We start from the raw sequence: 22,336 nt of genomic DNA on the forward strand, positions 1-22,336 counted from the left end.
CCATAGCATTCATATTCTGCTCTCAAGTAACAAATGGTATATACTATAAGTAGCCAAAACAAAATCTTCAGATTCCATTATATGTCAAGTTTATAGGCGTTATCCCATTTCTGGTCGATGGGACATGAGTGATAACATAGTCAAAAATCTCTTAAAATTAGAAATATTGACCCCTAGCATTCATATTCTGCTCTCAACTTAGAAATGGGACTTACTATCAGTAGTCAAAACAAAATCTTCAGATTCCATTATTTGTCGAGTTTATAGGTGTTATCCCATTTATGGTCGATGGGACATGAGTGATAACATAGTCAAAAATCTCTTAAAATTAGAAATATTGACCCATAGCATTCATATTCTGCTCTCAACTTAGAAATGGGACTTACTATCAGTAGTCAAAACAAAATCTTCAGATTCCATTATTTGTCGAGTTTATAGGTGTTATCCCATTTATGGTCGATGGGACATGAGTGATAACATAGTCAAAAATCTCTTAAAATTAGAAATATTGACCCATAGCATTCATATTCTGCTCTCAACTTAGAAATGGGATTTACTGTCAGTTGCCAAAAGAAGAGCCTAAGTCAGAAGGAATGGGTGCATAGTCAGAAAGAAATGCGAACTTTTAGCGTAAGCATAGAGTTCGCGATAATTTTTGTCATTAAACAATATATCACATGACTAACCATGAGTCCAGGCAGTCATGTGGGTACTCAGTACCCACCCGACCCAGGTACCCGAGTTACCCGTTGCAGCCCTAATAAATTCCCACATTGTCATACAAAGAAATACTAATGTTACAAAATGACATGTCACTGTGGTTCATGTACATCAAATTACTTTTCTTGTAAAGATAATATATGTTGGTGTTGATATCAGTGTGCAAGCACAATCATCACAACACATCCAGCAAGTCAGTCATCCTGTATAACAGTGGCATTTTAATCCTCCCTCTGTGAACCAAGCCATCATTATTCGTCATCCACAGTGATGTGGACACCCCTCCCTGGAACTTGACTGGCATCAAATTCTGTTGATTTACATTCATAGTTGACTTCTTCATAGGGTTTATTCAGCACATCCATCAGAATATGAATTATAGCTTCCTTTACCCCAACATACATCAGGTAATCTGTGGCAGCTCTGAAGTGTGAAAAAACATATGTTTATGTAAAAACAATTGACTAAGCACTGCAGCTCACAAAGACATCAACACATGTAGGCAACAGTTTGAAATATCAACAAAGCCAGTCATCTAACAGGATTTGTTGTAAGCATTGTCATTCATTCATTTTCATAGAACTATTTAAAGAAAACGCAATGAATATATCCAGAAATTGCAGCCTTACTGAAATATTTGGTTAACACGTGACATCATTGGAACAAGTATGTGATGTTTCAGTGTCATTGTTTATGTGGTTTCTAAGGAGAAGAGAGACATCAGAAAGGGGCTTCGCACATTGTACCCATGTGGGGAATCGAATCCGGGTCTTCAGCTTGATGGGTGAATGCTTAACCAGTAGGCTGCCCTAGGAGAAGATGTTTACTCAGATGACAGATAACCAGTCCATGACATTAACTGGGTACAATGACAGGCAAAAATATTTGACCATTTCATACTGACTTTTGTTATTTGAACATGACAGTCACTGGAACTGTGTACCCCATGAGCAACATTCTATTCTTTTACCTGTCAGTGCCAATTTACTGTTAAGTGTTGGCTTCCATTTTTTCTTTGCTAATCACCTATCAGCACCAATTATCAGTTGGCTTCCCCTATCAGCACCAATTATCAGTTGGCTTCCCCTATCAGCACCAATTATCAGTTGGCTTCCCCTATCAGCACCAATTATCAGTTGGCTACCCTTGTTACGTTACCACTTTTGTTATCTTATTACTTTTGTTGTTCTAACAGGTAGATACATACATACATACATAAATTCTCTTCCTCATGTGTATTGTTGAAAGACATTATAATATTACATATTATGACAGTTTATGTTCCTTATCAATACCTTAATAAGGTTTTTGGAGAGTAAAAGAAAAAAAGCTGATCACCTCCATTAACTATAGGAAGATTGTCTGCCCTGAGAGCAGGAACATTAGGGTTTGATCTCCGGCTGCGTCATACCAAAAGACGTTAAAAGATTGCTAACGCAAATTGTGTAACCTTTAATACAGTTTGCTGACTCTGACCCAACTAGTACTTGTTTTAGCCCCTTATTGTCGAGCACTCAGTCTAGATGGGGTTTTGCATGGTCAAAGGGATCAGGAGGGGCCTATGCAACAGCCCATGACTGCCTGGGGGGTCCAGGAAGGGACCACCCCATCATTGTAGACTTAAGACTTTCAGCAGCTTTAAGGGCTCCTATAGCTGCCCTTAAACCTGCTGAAAGTCTTAAGTCTACACAAGCTCTTTAAAAAAAGACAGAGAGCAAAAGAAGGTGGATTTGATTTTTGACCAGTTTCCTAGGTTGCCTTGGGCTGTTTGAAGCTCACCTGGCAAGCTGGAAGAACCTCTGAGGTGCACACTGGCTGTTGCCTTGACGCGTCGAGGAAGCCGCCCATTTTTTCTGAAATGGGAGAGAGAGTGAATGAAATTTTTCAGCCAAGATGGGGTTTTGCATGGTCAAAGGGATCAGGAGGGGCCTATGCAACAGCCCATGACTGCCAGGGGGGTCCAGGAAGGGGCCACCCCATCATTGTAGACTTAAGACTTTCAGCAGCTTTAAGGGCTCCTATAGCTGCCCTTAAACCTGCTGAAAGTCTTAAGTCTACACAAGCTCTTTAAAAAAAGACAGAGAGAAAAAGAAGGTGGATTTGATTTTTGACCAGTTTCCTAGGGTGCCTTGGGCTGTTTGAAGCTCACCTGGCAAGCTGGAAGAACCTCTGAGGTGTACACTGGCTGTTGCCTTGACGCGTCGAGGAAGCCGCCCATTTTTTCTGAAATGGGAGAGAGAGTGAATGAAATTTTTCAGCCAAGATGGGGTTTTGCATGGTCAAAGGGATCAGGAGGGGCCTATGCAACAGCCCATGACTGCCAGGGGGGTCCAGGAAGGGACCACCCCATCATTGTAGACTTAAGACTTTCAGCAGCTTTAAGGGCTCCTATAGCTGCCCTTAAACCTGCTGAAAGTCTTAAGTCTACACAAGCTCTTTAAAAAAAGACAGAGAGCAAAAGAAGGTGGATTTGATTTTTGACCAGTTTCCTAGGGTGCCTTGGGCTGTTTGAAGCTCACCTGGCAAGCTGGAAGAACCTCTGAGGTGCACACTGGCTGTCGCCTTGACGCGTCGAGGAAGCCGCCCATTTTTTCTGAAATGGGAGAGAGAGTGAATGAAATTTTTCAGTCTAGATGGGGTTTTGCATGGTCAAAGGGATCAGGAGGGGCCTATGCAACAGCCCATGACTGCCTGGGGGGTCCAGGAAGGGACCACCCCATCATTGTAGACTTAAGACTTTCAGCAGCTTTAAGGGCTCCTATAGCTGCCCTTAAACCTGCTGAAAGTCTTAAGTCTACACAAGCTCTTTAAAAAAAGACAGAGAGCAAAAGAAGGTGGATTTGATTTTTGACCAGTTTCCTAGGTTGCCTTGGGCTGTTTGAAGCTCACCTGGCAAGCTGGAAGAACCTCTGAGGTGCACACTGGCTGTTGCCTTGACGCGTCGAGGAAGCCGCCCATTTTTTCTGAAATGGGAGAGAGAGTGAATGAAATTTTTCAGCCAAGATGGGGTTTTGCATGGTCAAAGGGATCAGGAGGGGCCTATGCAACAGCCCATGACTGCCTGGGGGGTCCAGGAAGGGGCCACCCCATCATTGTAGACTTAAGACTTTCAGCAGCTTTAAGGGCTCCTATAGCTGCCCTTAAACCTGCTGAAAGTCTTAAGTCTACACAAGCTCTTTAAAAAAAGACAGAGAGAAAAAGAAGGTGGATTTGATTTTTGACCAGTTTCCTAGGGTGCCTTGGGCTGTTTGAAGCTCACCTGGCAAGCTGGAAGAACCTCTGAGGTGTACACTGGCTGTTGCCTTGACGCGTCGAGGAAGCCGCCCATTCTTTCTGAAATGGGAGAGAGAGTGAATGAAATTTTTCAGCCAAGATGGGGTTTTGCATGGTCAAAGGGATCAGGAGGGGCCTATGCAACAGCCCATGACTGCCAGGGGGGTCCAGGAAGGGGCCACCCCATCATTGTAGACTTAAGACTTTCAGCAGCTTTAAGGGCTCCTATAGCTGCCCTTAAACCTGCTGAAAGTCTTAAGTCTACACAAGCTCTTTAAAAATGGACAGAGAGCAAAAGAAGGTGGATTTGATTTTTGACCAGTTTCCTAGGGTGCCTTGGGCTGTTTGAAGCTCACCTGGCAAGCTGGAAGAACCTCTGAGGTGTACACTGGCTGTTGCCTTGACGCGTCGAGGAAGCCGCCCATTTTTTCTGAAATGGGAGAGAGAGTGAATGAAATTTTTCAGCCAAGATGGGGTTTTGCATGGTCAAAGGGATCAGGAGGGGCCTATGCAACAGCCCATGACTGCCAGGGGGGTCCAGGAAGGGACCACCCCATCATTGTAGACTTAAGACTTTCAGCAGCTTTAAGGGCTCCTATAGCTGCCCTTAAACCTGCTGAAAGTCTTAAGTCTACACAAGCTCTTTAAAAAAAGACAGAGAGCAAAAGAAGGTGGATTTGATTTTTGACCAGTTTCCTAGGTTGCCTTGGGCTGTTTGAAGCTCACCTGGCAAGCTGGAAGAACCTCTGAGGTGCACACTGGCTGTTGCCTTGACGCGTCGAGGAAGCCGCCCATTTTTTCTGAAATGGGAGAGAGAGTGAATGAAATTTTTCAGCCAAGATGGGGTTTTGCATGGTCAAAGGGATCAGGAGGGGCCTATGCAACAGCCCATGACTGCCAGGGGGGTCCAGGAAGGGGCCACCCCATCATTGTAGACTTAAGACTTTCAGCAGCTTTAAGGGCTCCTATAGCTGCCCTTAAACCTGCTGAAAGTCTTAAGTCTACACAAGCTCTTTAAAAAAAGACAGAGAGAAAAAGAAGGTGGATTTGATTTTTGACCAGTTTCCTAGGTTGCCTTGGGCTGTTTGAAGCTCACCTGGCAAGCTGGAAGAACCTCTGAGGTGTACACTGGCTGTTGCCTTGACGCGTCGAGGAAGCCGCCCATTTTTTCTGAAATGGGAGAGAGAGTGAATGAAATTTTTCAGCCAAGATGGGGTTTTGCATGGTCAAAGGGATCAGGAGGGGCCTATGCAACAGCCCATGACTGCCAGGGGGGTCCAGGAAGGGACCACCCCATCATTGTAGACTTAAGACTTTCAGCAGCTTTAAGGGCTCCTATAGCTGCCCTTAAACCTGCTGAAAGTCTTAAGTCTACACAAGCTCTTTAAAAAAAGACAGAGAGCAAAAGAAGGTGGATTTGATTTTTGACCAGTTTCCTAGGGTGCCTTGGGCTGTTTGAAGCTCACCTGGCAAGCTGGAAGAACCTCTGAGGTGCACACTGACTGTCGCCTTGACGCGTCGAGGAAGCCGCCCATTTTTCTGAAATGGGAGAGAGAGTGAATGAAATTTTTCAGTCTAGATGGGGTTTTGCATGGTCAAAGGGATCAGGAGGGGCCTATGCAACAGCCCATGACTGCCTGGGGGGTCCAGGAAGGGACCACCCCATCATTGTAGACTTAAGACTTTCAGCAGCTTTAAGGGCTCCTATAGCTGCCCTTAAACCTGCTGAAAGTCTTAAGTCTACACAAGCTCTTTAAAAAAAGACAGAGAGCAAAAGAAGGTGGATTTGATTTTTGACCAGTTTCCTAGGTTGCCTTGGGCTGTTTGAAGCTCACCTGGCAAGCTGGAAGAACCTCTGAGGTGCACACTGGCTGTTGCCTTGACGCGTCGAGGAAGCCGCCCATTTTTTCTGAAATGGGAGAGAGAGTGAATGAAATTTTTCAGCCAAGATGGGGTTTTGCATGGTCAAAGGGATCAGGAGGGGCCTATGCAACAGCCCATGACTGCCAGGGGGGTCCAGGAAGGGACCACCCCATCATTGTAGACTTAAGACTTTCAGCAGCTTTAAGGGCTCCTATAGCTGCCCTTAAACCTGCTGAAAGTCTTAAGTCTACACAAGCTCTTTAAAAAAAGACAGAGAGCAAAAGAAGGTGGATTTGATTTTTGACCAGTTTCCTAGGGTGCCTTGGGCTGTTTGAAGCTCACCTGGCAAGCTGGAAGAACCTCTGAGGTGCACACTGGCTGTCGCCTTGACGCGTCGAGGAAGCCGCCCATTTTTTCTGAAATGGGAGAGAGAGTGAATGAAATTTTTCAGTCTAGATGGGGTTTTGCATGGTCAAAGGGATCAGGAGGGGCCTATGCAACAGCCCATGACTGCCTGGGGGGTCCAGGAAGGGACCACCCCATCATTGTAGACTTAAGACTTTCAGCAGCTTTAAGGGCTCCTATAGCTGCCCTTAAACCTGCTGAAAGTCTTAAGTCTACACAAGCTCTTTAAAAAAAGACAGAGAGCAAAAGAAGGTGGATTTGATTTTTGACCAGTTTCCTAGGTTGCCTTGGGCTGTTTGAAGCTCACCTGGCAAGCTGGAAGAACCTCTGAGGTGCACACTGGCTGTTGCCTTGACGCGTCGAGGAAGCCGCCCATTTTTTCTGAAATGGGAGAGAGAGTGAATGAAATTTTTCAGCCAAGATGGGGTTTTGCATGGTCAAAGGGATCAGGAGGGGCCTATGCAACAGCCCATGACTGCCTGGGGGGTCCAGGAAGGGGCCACCCCATCATTGTAGACTTAAGACTTTCAGCAGCTTTAAGGGCTCCTATAGCTGCCCTTAAACCTGCTGAAAGTCTTAAGTCTACACAAGCTCTTTAAAAAAAGACAGAGAGAAAAAGAAGGTGGATTTGATTTTTGACCAGTTTCCTAGGGTGCCTTGGGCTGTTTGAAGCTCACCTGGCAAGCTGGAAGAACCTCTGAGGTGTACACTGGCTGTTGCCTTGACGCGTCGAGGAAGCCGCCCATTCTTTCTGAAATGGGAGAGAGAGTGAATGAAATTTTTCAGCCAAGATGGGGTTTTGCATGGTCAAAGGGATCAGGAGGGGCCTATGCAACAGCCCATGACTGCCAGGGGGGTCCAGGAAGGGGCCACCCCATCATTGTAGACTTAAGACTTTCAGCAGCTTTAAGGGCTCCTATAGCTGCCCTTAAACCTGCTGAAAGTCTTAAGTCTACACAAGCTCTTTAAAAATGGACAGAGAGCAAAAGAAGGTGGATTTGATTTTTGACCAGTTTCCTAGGGTGCCTTGGGCTGTTTGAAGCTCACCTGGCAAGCTGGAAGAACCTCTGAGGTGTACACTGGCTGTTGCCTTGACGCGTCGAGGAAGCCGCCCATTTTTTCTGAAATGGGAGAGAGAGTGAATGAAATTTTTCAGCCAAGATGGGGTTTTGCATGGTCAAAGGGATCAGGAGGGGCCTATGCAACAGCCCATGACTGCCAGGGGGGTCCAGGAAGGGACCACCCCATCATTGTAGACTTAAGACTTTCAGCAGCTTTAAGGGCTCCTATAGCTGCCCTTAAACCTGCTGAAAGTCTTAAGTCTACACAAGCTCTTTAAAAAAAGACAGAGAGCAAAAGAAGGTGGATTTGATTTTTGACCAGTTTCCTAGGGTGCCTTGGGCTGTTTGAAGCTCACCTGGCAAGCTGGAAGAACCTCTGAGGTGCACACTGACTGTCGCCTTGACGCGTCGAGGAAGCCGCCCATTTTTTCTGAAATGGGAGAGAGAGTGAATGAAATTTTTCAGTCTAGATGGGGTTTTGCATGGTCAAAGGGATCAGGAGGGGCCTATGCAACAGCCCATGACTGCCTGGGGGGGTCCAGGAAGGGACCACCCCATCATTGTAGACTTAAGACTTTCAGCAGCTTTAAGGGCTCCTATAGCTGCCCTTAAACCTGCTGAAAGTCTTAAGTCTACACAAGCTCTTTAAAAAAAGACAGAGAGCAAAAGAAGGTGGATTTGATTTTTGACCAGTTTCCTAGGTTGCCTTGGGCTGTTTGAAGCTCACCTGGCAAGCTGGAAGAACCTCTGAGGTGCACACTGGCTGTTGCCTTGACGCGTCGAGGAAGCCGCCCATTTTTTCTGAAATGGGAGAGAGAGTGAATGAAATTTTTCAGCCAAGATGGGGTTTTGCATGGTCAAAGGGATCAGGAGGGGCCTATGCAACAGCCCATGACGGCCTGGGGGGTCCAGGAAGGGGCCACCCCATCATTGTAGACTTAAGACTTTCAGCAGCTTTAAGGGCTCCTATAGCTGCCCTTAAACCTGCTGAAAGTCTTAAGTCTACACAAGCTCTTTAAAAAAAGACAGAGAGAAAAAGAAGGTGGATTTGATTTTTGACCAGTTTCCTAGGGTGCCTTGGGCTGTTTGAAGCTCACCTGGCAAGCTGGAAGAACCTCTGAGGTGTACACTGGCTGTTGCCTTGACGCGTCGAGGAAGCCGCCCATTCTTTCTGAAATGGGAGAGAGAGTGAATGAAATTTTTTAGCCAAGATGGGGTTTTGCATGGTCAAAGGGATCAGGAGGGGCCTATGCAACAGCCCATGACTGCCAGGGGGGTCCAGGAAGGGGCCACCCCATCATTGTAGACTTAAGACTTTCAGCAGCTTTAAGGGCTCCTATAGCTGCCCTTAAACCTGCTGAAAGTCTTAAGTCTACACAAGCTCTTTAAAAAAAGACAGAGAGAAAAAGAAGGTGGATTTGATTTTTGACCAGTTTCCTAGGTTGCCTTGGGCTGTTTGAAGCTCACCTGGCAAGCTGGAAGAACCTCTGAGGTGTACACTGGCTGTTGCCTTGACGCGTCGAGGAAGCCGCCCATTTTTTCTGAAATGGGAGAGAGAGTGAATGAAATTTTTCAGCCAAGATGGGGTTTTGCATGGTCAAAGGGATCAGGAGGGGCCTATGCAACAGCCCATGACTGCCAGGGGGGTCCAGGAAGGGACCACCCCATCATTGTAGACTTAAGACTTTCAGCAGCTTTAAGGGCTCCTATAGCTGCCCTTAAACCTGCTGAAAGTCTTAAGTCTACACAAGCTCTTTAAAAAAAGACAGAGAGCAAAAGAAGGTGGATTTGATTTTTGACCAGTTTCCTAGGGTGCCTTGGGCTGTTTGAAGCTCACCTGGCAAGCTGGAAGAACCTCTGAGGTGCACACTGACTGTTGCCTTGACGCGTCGAGGAAGCCGCCCATTTTTTCTGAAATGGGAGAGAGAGTGAATGAAATTTTTCAGTCTAGATGGGGTTTTGCATGGTCAAAGGGATCAGGAGGGGCCTATGCAACAGCCCATGACTGCCTGGGGGGTCCAGGAAGGGACCACCCCATCATTGTAGACTTAAGACTTTCAGCAGCTTTAAGGGCTCCTATAGCTGCCCTTAAACCTGCTGAAAGTCTTAAGTCTACACAAGCTCTTTAAAAAAAGACAGAGAGCAAAAGAAGGTGGATTTGATTTTTGACCAGTTTCCTAGGGTGCCTTGGGCTGTTTGAAGCTCACCTGGCAAGCTGGAAGAACCTCTGAGGTGCACACTGACTGTCGCCTTGACGTGTCGAGGAAGCCGCCCATTTTTTCTGAAATGGGAGAGAGAGTGAATGAAATTTTTCAGCCAAGATGGGGTTTTGCATGGTCAAAGGGATCAGGAGGGGCCTATACAACAGCCCATGACTGCCTGGGGGGTCCACTAAGGGGCCACCCCATCATTGTAGACTTTAGACCTTCTGTAGCTTCAAGGGTTTCCGTTGATACGCCAAGGAAGCCACCATTTTTTGCTGAAATGGGAGAGAGAGTGAATGTCATAATAACAATTTAGATGAAAAAATTGCACCTTTACAAAAATAGTAGTCTTGACTGGGACTAAACTTATGTCAAAGCATTTCAAGTTACTTGAGACTTAGAAAGTTCCAGTAAAGACTTCTGCAATGATTGATACCAACAAATCTGTTTTTATTTCTGATGAAAATGTCAGATCATGATCAATGCGGTTATGTCTATTTTACCTGGGTTTTTTTAATTTCATGTTGTTCATACTTTTCGACAGATCTTCCATCTTGAGTAACATTAAACTGCATGTGCTCATATCTAATTAGATCCAATTAGATGCTCATCTATTATTATCTGGAATAATGGAAAATATCATCACTGATCATGTATTTTATCTAATTTTATTATTTGCCAAATGGTTATTCATAGATGTATATTGAATTTGAAAAATAAATTCCAAACAGATTTTATACAAATAGGGCATCATATCATATATTTTTTGTTTGGAGATTAAAGTTGTGTCACTTTAATACATGGAATTGAATTTCATACTTTTTACTTTATTTTCTGTTCAGAATCTGTTCATATGGTTATTTCTATCCAGAAAGAAGATTGCACATTCATGAACCTGTCTCTCAGACACATTAGAATAAATGGAGAAAGGGAGCCAACTCAAGTCTAGACTGATTTGGCAAGTCCTAATTGCCTGAGCCATGGGCCTGATTAATAAACATTGTTCTAGGCACTATTTGGATTTTATTTTATATATTTATATCACAAGCATGATAACTCTTTTTCTGGGACACCGTGTGAATATACTCCCTGGAATCTTTACAGGGTTTCGGAAATAAAAAATATATAGTTGCATCTTGTAGTTGACTAACTTTTGCCACACGCAGAGATTGCTTTGCTCTTGAATATAACAAGTAGAGAAAGGTATATTGTATAAGTATGGAGCATGATGACAAGAGGTTTTTAATGTGTTGGATCTGCAAGTAATAGCAAAGACATGTCAATGTTTCGATCAGGGCTAATGTACACCACCGAATGTTTCGGAGTGAGGCGAATTGGGTTGACTCTGTAATTCTCGGAACTTTCGATCTGTCCGAAGTCGAGGCTCGCAAATATAGTCCAGCACAATATTCAAAGACACATAAACTACATGTTATATACCTGATGTACAGATTGTGAGGGAAACATCGTATCGCGCAATGACAGCCGAGACAGCGGTGCGTTCGTTAGACATCAACAGCTTTGAGGAAGATAGTGTCACGTGCATACACAAGCCACGCCTACTCATGAATATTGTAGACTTAAGACCATTGTAGGTTTAAGGGCACAACATACGTCTGCGTTGAACCTTTCATATGGGTTTGGGGTGTTCAATAAATGTGCTTTGATGTTATGTAGTTTTCACGATCATGATCGCCTTGATAATGCACAGATTTGGCTGAAATCTGTTTGTGGAGGGACACACTAGATGATGTTATTAGTAGTAAGCAGTAAGCCGGGTGACGTCATTTATGACCTTTGTGTAAGAAACAGATTACTACACGTGTATGTCAGATACCATTTATCTAAACGTATTTAAATGGTATCTGACAGACACTCGTGTAGCAATCCCTATTTCTCAGAAGTATTGATGAAGCGAATGTAGAAGTGCCATTTTCATGGAATTTAATGGCTTTATTTGTTTTGTTTTTACATATCTATTTTACAAATATTGCATGCATCATGGTGTTTTATATTTTATGGTTTAAAGTTAAAATAAGAATAAAGTAATATATAAGTCATAAAAAGGTGGCAGTATTCTAACGTTTGTGGGTTTAAGCGAATGTCAATTATATTGACATTTGGTTATGTTTATCTATTATTTCATATGAATTTCATTCATCTGAATGGTTATGAAGTCAGAGCTATGGTAAAGTATAATGCTGGATCAAGAGTATTGTCTCATTCTGGAACCAGGATTAAACTTGTTTATCACATGACCCTAATTCTTATCTTCTCATTGGCTCATTTCAAAACTAAGATAGTCCCCTTTGCACCAATCTAACCACCTCACAATCACAGCACAACTCATGAGGCAACAACAAGGTGGTAACAGGGTTAAACAGGTCAGTTAAATACTTAATCACTAGATTGTGTTTAGTTTTATTAGTTCTTTTATATGTTCAATAAATATGTTGTTTCTTAAACATTAATGTTATTAAGTAACTTGTCAAATATGATAATGTTGAAAAAAGTATCGAAAGTATATAATGTTGGTCAACTAAGTCCAAGCTATAGTTCATTTGGTAGTGTAGGAAGTTGCAATAAATGTTCTGATTGGAGTTAAAATAATTATTAAACGTCAGCTTTTGTCAGTTGGCTGTGTGCATATAGAGGAAATAGTTTTGTTTGAATTGTGTGCGTGGAGACCTTAAGTGATGGTGAATGCTTTGTCACAATGTTGTATGATGATTACAGGCAATCCATGTTCATCTTACGTGAGTCACCACGTTTTATTACATGGCTCAATTCCATAAATAGGTAAGGCTTATTATCATGTTTAAATATATTTTATCTTTATGTACACATTTTGTGTAACCTTTGAGGGTTACCACATATTTATCATGTTATGTGTGGAATGATTGCTATGTTAGGTATGTGTAAATATTGTTTTAATTGTGAGTATGTGGGCAAAACGTGGTATTTGGCGGGAAATGACCTCCCTTGGCGTGATAGCATATGTCATCATGACTGACTAATTGATAAATGTGTATAAAAATTTACATGTGTTGTCGTTATACACCTTTTTGATAGAAGCTGCTTGTGATATTTATGTACAATTGATATAATTTATGGCTGTTACAATACTGTAATAATTGTTTCAGTGCCATTTCCGAATTTCTACACAGTGTCTACTGTTACTGAATAATTCTCTAGGCATCATCTTGACCGTATCTTGGACATAGTGTGCAGATAGTGGAACATTGCCATACCTGGGGTATGTCGAGTTATTAGCCCCAGGCCTTGAATCAGTGGACACTTTGCCTTGTTTACTACTAGTTGTCACAGACAGTAGATATAACTAGTCAGTGCCAATCTTGCTGGGTACTTTTATCTTGTCATCCATGATAGAAAGATATAAGGCAACAGTAGGTACAAGATTTCTTCAAAAAGCATCACATCATACCCCATGGTATTTGACATTACAGTCATGTCAGAGTTCAACTATTCCATCAGACATAGATGTTTCTCCTTCACTTTTGTTGTACAAGTACAGGAAGCAGGATCCAATCCAGGTACACTTGTCAAATGTTACCACTCGTACTGTTGTTGGTCCACCTAGAGCTGTACTCCGTGAAATTCAACCAGTATCTGTAGAAGTGTCCAAGCTTAGTCAGTCGTCCAATACTGAGTCCATTTTGGGCCTTATTGATGTAAATGATAAAGGACTGTCCCCTGAAGAATTGGATGAAGGTGTTAAACTTATCTCAAAGTACAAGTGGGGAATTAGATCTTGGTCATTCAACTGCAGTACAACATCGTATCGAGTTAATGGATAAAACTAATGACGTATTCCCCCAGTCATGTTTCAAGAGTTGAAAGATCATCTTAGACAGTTGCTAGGATGTGGAGTTATACTTAGATCACATGGTCCTTGGGCCTCTTACATTGTCCTGTGTAGGAAGAAGAATGGACAACTTAGAATGTGCATGGACTTCAGACAACTAAACAGTTCCACTATTAAGGACAGTTTTGCTTTTCCAAGGAAAGAAGAAATTTTAGATTGTCTAGCTGGCAGTAAGTTTAACACTAAGTTGGATATGAAGTCTGACTATTACCAAGTCGAACTTGCAGAAGAACAAAATGAGTGCACTGCTTTTACAGTTGGCCCTTTGAGTTTCTTTTAGTATAATAGGCTTTGGTTTGGACTTTGCAACAGTCCGGCGACATTTCAACGTCTCATGCAAGATTGTCTAGGTGATTTGCATTTATCAGTCTGTGTGATATACATTGATGATCTTATGATCTTATCATAATTCCTGATAGCTATGAGGAATGACAATTTACATGTGTTGTCATAAGATGCCATAGTACCAATACACCTTTTTGATAGAAGCTACTTGTGATGTTTATGTACAATTGATATAATTTATGGCTGTTACAATACTGTTGTAATTGTTTCAGGGCCATTTTCGAATTTCTATATTTCCACGTTTCTACATTTCTTCATTTCTGACTAAAACCGATCACAACCCCATAATGAGTCGTGTTAACTCTTGGCGATATGGCAGCTGTAACACGAATATGAAAACGTTTTGCACAAATTATTTATTGTCATGTTGCACAAAAACATCGTTCAATGGAATGTTGCTTTCTCTGTAGTTTTGATGATGTGATGCCCCTAGTGAAGGGTGGCCCAGTTAAAACCGCGTTAGTCATGAGTTAAACATTCCTCGCCAGCAACACCGTGATTGATGTGTTATGGTGCGTGGTCAATAATTGGGAACCCAGATGTTGGAAAGTCATTAGCTGCATGACATAAAATATACTTTTGGATGAGTTAAGCAATAAATTATAACCTGAACAACAATTTTACATATGTTTATGAAGCATATAGTCACTTTTTACCCTAGAGCAGAACTGTAATCAAGTATGACATTTGACGTACATGTATTAGCCACACCTGCCTAATTTAATCCCGTCCAACAATTTCATTTGTGCTGTAGTAGAATTATATTAGTGACGCCTGATGCATTGTACAAAATAATCGGTTTATAAGTCCCCACGTTCAAGCAATCATTTAACGAGTCGATCTGATAGCGAGACAGCATTGAAGCACTTGTCCAAAACACTGTATAGAAATGTATAAGTTTGAAGAAGTCGAGAAAAAAATCGCCAAATATGACTATGTCCGGTTTTCCATCTGCGACCTGAACGGCAGCAGTCGTGGGCAAGTGGTTGCTAGACGCCATGTTAGGACCTATCTGGAAAAAGGCCTGGACATGTTCCAGGGTAAGTATCGAAATTACAGATCCAGTCCTATCAAGCAGATACATTGATGCAACAAATGCAAACCATATCTTGTGTTTGTTTCTTTGTTGCTTTTCGCCGCACCCAGCAACATTCCAGGTGTATGACGGAGGGTCTGTAAATAAGTCTTGACCAGACAAGCTAATGATTGATATCTTGAGCATCGACCCAAGCAACTGGGATATGATGACATGTATCAAATACATCAGCGAGGCTGACAACCCAATCCTGTTATCGAGGCATAAGTGTTTTTAATGCAGCAAAACAATATCAGTAGCAGATAGCCTCTGCGAGGACCCAAAGATGAGACACTGTTAGCCTAACAGTATCTATACTGAACAACAAACGTTCCTGTGACATTGAATAAGATTTTGACGTTGAAGGTTGACTTTGAAGGCGCCGATCCATCTCATCCCGCATGTGCTCGATTGGTGAGAGATCAGGGGATCGAGCCGGCCAGGGGATGACATTCACGCTGTTTTGTTGAAGAGAATCCTGAACAAGTCAAGTAATATGAGGCCTGGTGCTGTCATGTTGAAAGGATGACGACGCAAAAACGGTAGAACAACAGGGCCGATGATCTCGTCGCGGTAGCGCTGTCCATTGAGATTTCCCTCTACCACTATCAAACGGGTCCTCTGTCTTGCTGTAATCCCATCCCATACCATAACGCTGCCGCCCCCGAAACCGATCCTCTTCCATGACACAATGATTGACGTAACGTTCACCTCGACGTCGGTACACTCGAATCCGTCCATCGCTGTGGCTGAGGTGAAAACGAGACTCGTCAATGAATAGAATTTGTCCCCACTGCCTGGCCGCCCAGCGTAGACGCTGTCTGCACCACTGTAGACGTGCTTGACGGTGGTTTCCTGTAAAAATGGGACGTCTGGCAGGTCTTCTGACGACAATCCCTGCACATCTGAGGCGACGACGTACGGTTTGTGAAGATATTCGTGCTAGGCCAGGGATGCTTCTTGCAGTCACTGTTGCTGGCTGGAATCGATTTTGTAGGTGTGTTGTTCGAATACAGTTGTCTTGTCGATTATTGGTTACGCATGGCCTGCCACTCCGAGGATGGTCTCTGACTGCATTCGTCTGTTGCCAACGTTGCCATAAACACCAAATGGTGTCTTGCAACATCACGTTGAATCGATCCTGCTTCAAGCATACCAATGGATCGCAGACTCTCATTTTCGGACAGGCGTGGCATTTCGTAATTGCGTACTTTTGTTGTTTTTCTGAGTGGTTGTTGTCACCATGATGCTAAACAATGCATATTGAATCCCGTTAACGCACATGGTTTTATACCCTTTCTTGGGTAGTGAAATGCATGGGGCTTACATAAAAGTCAACTTTTGCATGCAATGCATGGTTTCCTGTAGCAGTTGCGTTTTTGTGACTTGATTCCATACATGTACTACAATATAAACTTTGACTGATTACTCATTCTTATCTACCGCAATGGATTTTTTTAGGACCGTGCACATCATGAAAATGAATGTCACATTTGCTATCTGAACAGTAACATTTGACATATGTTTGAAACACCTGAAACAAACTTACTGATCAGTTGAGAAACGCACACTGGTTAAAATATCCCGAAACGCTAAATGGTTTCACGACTACTGACGAGTGCAATGCCATCCATGAAACTATACGTTAGGAAGAGTTAGAGATGGAGGTGGAAACCATGTGACATTGTGACATTGGGATAATTATCAGTCCAGAATATCCTATCAATCAATAAACTAAAGTTCCAATCAATAAATTTGTGTTAGTTTTGTTTCTCCAACAATTGGGTCCATTTTCGCCAAAATTTGTTGTTACTTTCTCCCAAATTTGGGCCATTTTCCCTCCAAAATTTGGGACCATTTTCTCCAAATTGTTCGGGGCCATTTTCTCCTGCACCCGCAGGGATGATCCTACTGCAATCTCATTATAATCAGACCTTAGTTCTTGCTACCGCTAAACAAAGATCTGAAGACCTCCCATTATGGGTCACGTCAGAACGTCCTTTCATCCGACCAATCAGAGCGTCGCTTACCAGATCATGAAAGTGACAGTCGGAATGTGATTTCTCATCATGCAACCTCGAAAACTTTAACATGGGGTAATCCGAATGATAGTTACGGGTTTAACGACTGAATCCTTACAATCTAGGCCAGAATGGATTTTTTGTTCAGGTTTCAAATTTGTAATCGAGAATTTGTCAAAATATGTTTCGAAGCATAGTCGCCAATTTGAAATTAGTGATGTAAAGGACAAGAAAGCTGCCTTCTGATTGGTCATTCAATTGGTCGGTCAAAGTTCGCGCAAGGTCGGTCTGATGTGACCCGTAATGGGATGTCCTCAGATCTTTGTTTAGCGGTAGCGAGAACTAAGATCTGATTTAAATGAGATTGATCCTACTGTGTTATGATCGGGAGAGGGCTACACTCACCATATGTTGCATCCGTGTTAAGCCGCGCTGTTTCGCTTGATGTCGCTGACTTCGGTTGTGGTTCCACAACTGTATATAGCTTTTATTAAGCGAAAATATGATTATTTATTTTTTTCCAATACTTTAGTTTGTTCATTAGTACAGTCATCACAGGTATAACAACAATAATATAAAAAATGGTAAAAAATGATTGGTACATAGTTTCTAAGGTAGACGATATTTATAACTTCTTAAAAAATAGGGGCGGTCGGGTAGCCTAGTGGTTAAAGCGTTCACTTGTTACGCAGAAGACCTGGATTCGATTCCCAACATGGGTACAAAGGATGATTGGAGGGGCTATGCGAAGGCAACGAGTTGTCATGTTTGTCTCCGGACAATTTAGCTCATGCAAACAATCACGATGACTTTGCTATAAAAAATTAATATACTGATCAGATAACTCAGCATTTGTTGCTAAGAAAAGGTGTATATCCTTACGAATATATGGATGATTTGTTTAGATTTGAAGAAACTAAATTACCACCCATTGAATCATTCTATAGTAACTAAACAGAATGAAAAATAACCGATGCTGATTATAAAAGCGGTCTTAATGTTTTGGATTAATTAGTTTGTAAGAATTTAGGCGATTATCATAATCTGTACTTAAAAACAAATGTACTGTTACTCAACGATGCATTTGAGATATTTAGAAAGACATGTTTAAGACAATATGACTTGGATCAGGCATGGTACTATTCCAGTCTCAGACTCTCGTGGGTTGCATTGTTGAAGAAGACAGGTGTAGAACTAAAATTACTCACTGATTATGATATGCATTTGTTTGTTGAGAAAGGATTCAGATGTGGTACATCAATGACAGCGAAAAGGTATTCTAAGGCCAATAATCAATTAGTAGAAGGATATGATTCGAGTAAACCTACTACACACATATTATATCTCAACGCCAACAATTTGTACGGTTTGGCTGTGAGTCAACCTTTACCCACGGGTGGTTTTGAGTGGGTAAACAATATCAATGTGAATAATATTCCCGAAGATTCTGATAAAGGGTACATACGAGAAGTTGACCTTGAATATCCAACAGAGTTACACAAAGACCATAACAGTTATCTGCAAGCTCCCAAAAGATTAATGGTTGATACAGTTTGGATGTCAGAATACTTGATGGGAAAGACTAAGTTAGCTAACATAGAAAATTCTTACCAAATTTGACGGATAAGACAAAATATGTTGTCCACTATAGAAATCTCCAGTTATATCCGTCATTAGGCATGAAACCAAAGAAAATACACAGAGTTCTTAAGTTTGATCAAAGTCCTTGGATGGAGCCCTATATCAGGATGAACACAGATTTAAGAAAGACTGCTACTAGCGATTTTGAAAAGAACCTATACAAGCTCATGAGCAACTCAGTATTTGGTAAAACTATGGAAAATCTAAGGAAGCATGTTGATGTTAAATTGGTCAGATCTTATTAGGTAGAAAGACTTAGGAAACTTATAGCTAGTCCAGCTTTTAACAGAAGTAAGATATTTGATAATGACTTAGTAGCATTACATATGCGGAAGAGTAATATTAAATTCAACAGACCAGTATACTTTAGTATGAGTATTCTTGACTTGCCAAAACACTTAATGTATGACTTCTATTAAAATGAACTTAAGAAGCAATACAGTGATAGATGCGAGGTGTTATATACCGATACAGATTCTTTGTTAATAGAAATACAAACCAGGGATGTGTATACAGATATGGCAGAAAAAATAGATATGTACGATACTAGTGATTACCCCAAAAAGATAATCCATTGCACAGCGCAGTAAATAAAAAGGTATTAGGTAAGATGAAGGATGAATGTGCTGGGACCTGCGATGTATTCTATAACAAAGTCTGATAATGAGGAGATAAGAAAAGCTAAAGGTGTTAAGAAGTATGTGGTAAAAAAGCATATCAAACACGAACATTATAAAGAAGCATTATTCAATGGTAGAACATTCAAACATGAGATGAATAATTTAAGACGTGACAATCACAGGATGTATCATCAATATTCTCCTTAGGTACAAAGAGGTGGATTGATAAGGATGGTGTAACTACCTATGCTAATGGTTACTTAGGAGGGTAATACTGTATCGTTGGGAACTATGAGCAACTTTTCTCTTACAAATCTCCTGCCCGGGCCATCTTTAAGATAAAAAAGAAAAGGCTCGCCTTCTTTCATAACCAATCGGTTAATGTTATATATCTTAAGAGAACTTACCGGGTCGGTTGCATGACGTTGGCCTCCTTCGAGTCCAGGGGCTGATATAAATATCTTACGCTTACTCTATCCAGAAGTGTTTGTTCTCTTCGTGGTGCTGAACATTCGGAAGTCACAGATTTCATTTTAATAGCATCGGATGGTTTCTTTCCAAATAATCTTGTTACTTTATTATTTAGCGCTGATACAGAGCTGATAATCGTGTCACCCATTACCTTGATCTTAATCGATCTGATTTCATTTCAATCCCATATTGATACTCAAACAAACGTTCGGCTAATGTCTGGTTGAATCTTTCAACAATAGCTTGGCTAAGGTGGGCCTCTTTTTCAGCACGCCTGATTGCAACATCCTGCTTTGTTAATAGTTTAGTCACTGATCCCATAAACTCACGACCAGGATCTACTTGAAATAACTTAGACCATTTAAGTGGTCTGTGTTTATACATGTGGCCAAGTGCATTAGCTACTTCAGTCGAATCTTTTGAGGTTAATGGTTCAGCCTCTTTGTACCGACTAGCTGCATCTACTGCGGTTAATGCATATTTATGTGTTGCGTGTTACCTTGAGGGAGAAACAAGAGGTCAGCCTGATGAGCTACATTTGTTGTAAAAATATCAATCTTTTTCCTATATGGAATATTCCTATATTTCCTATATGACTGGAATATTGTTAAAAGCGGCGTTAACCCCAACTCACTCACTCACTCACTCACTCACTCACTCACTCACTCACTCAACATCACCCGACATATGCTGCTCACTAAACTGTGTTACATTTTCTCTTTAAGTTGAAATATTGTTGTCACCAAAATTTGGTGTACAGCTTTTCATTTGAATATGACAACTTCCTAGACCCTTGAAGATTCGGGATAGAATAGGTCTTCAGCAACACATTCTTGCCGTAAAAGGCGATTATTGGGATCGGGTGGTCAGACTCACTGGCTCAGTTGATGCATGTCATCGTGTCCCAATTATGTGGATCGATGTTCATGATATCAATCACTGGATTGATTTTAAGGTTATGTTTTTTTTTTCTTTTTTGGCCCTGGAAACATTTTCTTTGATACAGCTGAACGAAGTATTCCAATCATATTATGTTTCTCCAAATTTGAAAAATGTGTGGTATGAGAAAATTTAATATTTTAAAGCGTGATCTTTGTGTAAAGTAACTTTTACTGCAGCGAATTGCATTTTAATACAATATATCATATTACATTCTTTGCGTCAGATTAAGAAATTCAATGCATTAGCTAGTGAATATAGTTTTACACTGCAGAAGAATGCTTGTGCTTGGTGGACAATATCGTAAACATGAGTTGGAATCATTTCAGGTGTCTTGGCATTTGGCCCTCAAACAGAGCTTGTTGGAATAGAGCACGAGGAGAACTTTGGCAATGTATTGATTGTTCCTGACTCTGACACACTGAGGTCCATTCCCTGGGCACCAGAGGGGGTGAAGGTTGCTGAGATGCTGTGCGAGTCTCGGTGGAAGAAAGACAACTCTCCACAAGAAGCATGTCCTCGGTACGCAGCAAGGAAACAGCTGCAGAGGTTGGACAATCTTGGATTGAATTTGTATTCTGGCCATGAAATTGAGTTTAAAATCCTTGAAAATAATACCTTGGAGCCAGTTTTTGATTACAATTCAGACTTAAGCCAAAGGTTATTGAACAAGCACAGCAAAGTTTTATTTCACTTCGACAAAAACTTTCAAGAATCTGATATTGATGTTGAAAGATACCATGTTGAGCTAGGGCCAGGTTTTTTTGAAGCTGTGACGAAACCAAAATATGGAATTGAGAGCGCCGATATGGCTTTTAATTTGCAGGAAGGTCTCCTGGAAATGGCGGATCAGAAAGGTCTTAGAGTAACCTTCATGTCTTATTTGTCCTCTAAAGATAAAACGGGAATAGCTACACATTTCAATTTTTCCCTCTGGAACAAAACTGGAGAAAACGTGTTTTATGAAGTGGGTGCTCCGGACAAACTCTCTGTAGTTGCTAAACAGTGGATTGCCGGTATCCTTAAGCACAGTAAAGCTCTCTCTGCTTTCACGAACCCAACGGTCAACTGCTACAGGAACTTTATCAATCCTTTTAAACCTGTGACTCCCAACTGGGGAATAGAAGATCGACAATCGTGTCTCCGCATCAAGAACGAGGGTCCATGGAAAACATACATCGAGAACAGACTTCCAACAGGAAAGAGCAACATATATCTTGTGATGGCATCTACCATTGCTGCTGGATTGGATGGCGTTGAAAAGAAAATGGAGTGCCAAGTCCCGGGGAAACAAGACCATGCTGAATCGCTCCCCAGTTCCCTGGCTGAGGCTCTGGAAGAACTGGAACGGGATGAGGATTTGTGCAATGCCTTAGGAAAGGAACTGGTGACATTGTTCGTCAAGAGCAAGAGAGATGCGGAAATCACCAAGTATGAAGGCATCGAGACTGATGAGGAAAGTTTTGCAATAGAGAAAGAAGACTACCTTTAAAAATAAAATTGTCATAATGCAACTACATTGTTACTGTCTCAGAGGTGGAGGTTTTATCATTTCCTAAAACATTGTATGTTATGTAAGAAATATTAATTTGTGTAGTCAAAATTACGTTTTGGTGAACTGAAGCAATATTCACTCTTATACTCCTGATCTGCACATGTGTGTAATTAAAGTGTATTGTTTAAAGTGAAATGTCAGCTGCATATTGTTGAAGTTGCTTGACATTTAAACAGAGAAATATACGCTAAATAACGAGAGTCTATCAAATATATTTATCATCTGAATTCACTGATATGAGATTGATGCAAATAATG

General features: G+C 41.6%; 1 protein-coding gene across 1 annotated transcript; it reads left to right on the plus strand.

The window, feature by feature from the left end:
* Nucleotides 1-14,604: 14,604 nt before the first annotated feature.
* Nucleotides 14,605-22,118, plus strand: LOC139462083 (lengsin-like). Its single transcript, XM_071243585.1, has 2 exons — nt 14,605-14,797; nt 20,854-22,118. The coding sequence occupies exons 1-2, from the start codon at nt 14,647-14,649 to the stop codon at nt 22,014-22,016; spliced, it is 1,314 nt and encodes a 437-aa protein (XP_071099686.1). The 5' UTR covers nt 14,605-14,646; the 3' UTR covers nt 22,017-22,118.
* Nucleotides 22,119-22,336: the final 218 nt, after the last annotated feature.

Source organism: Haliotis cracherodii, unplaced genomic scaffold (assembly GCF_022045235.1).
Source record: "Haliotis cracherodii isolate W230 unplaced genomic scaffold, xgHalCrac1.p SCAF_15, whole genome shotgun sequence".
NCBI lineage: Eukaryota > Metazoa > Mollusca > Gastropoda > Lepetellida > Haliotidae > Haliotis > Haliotis cracherodii.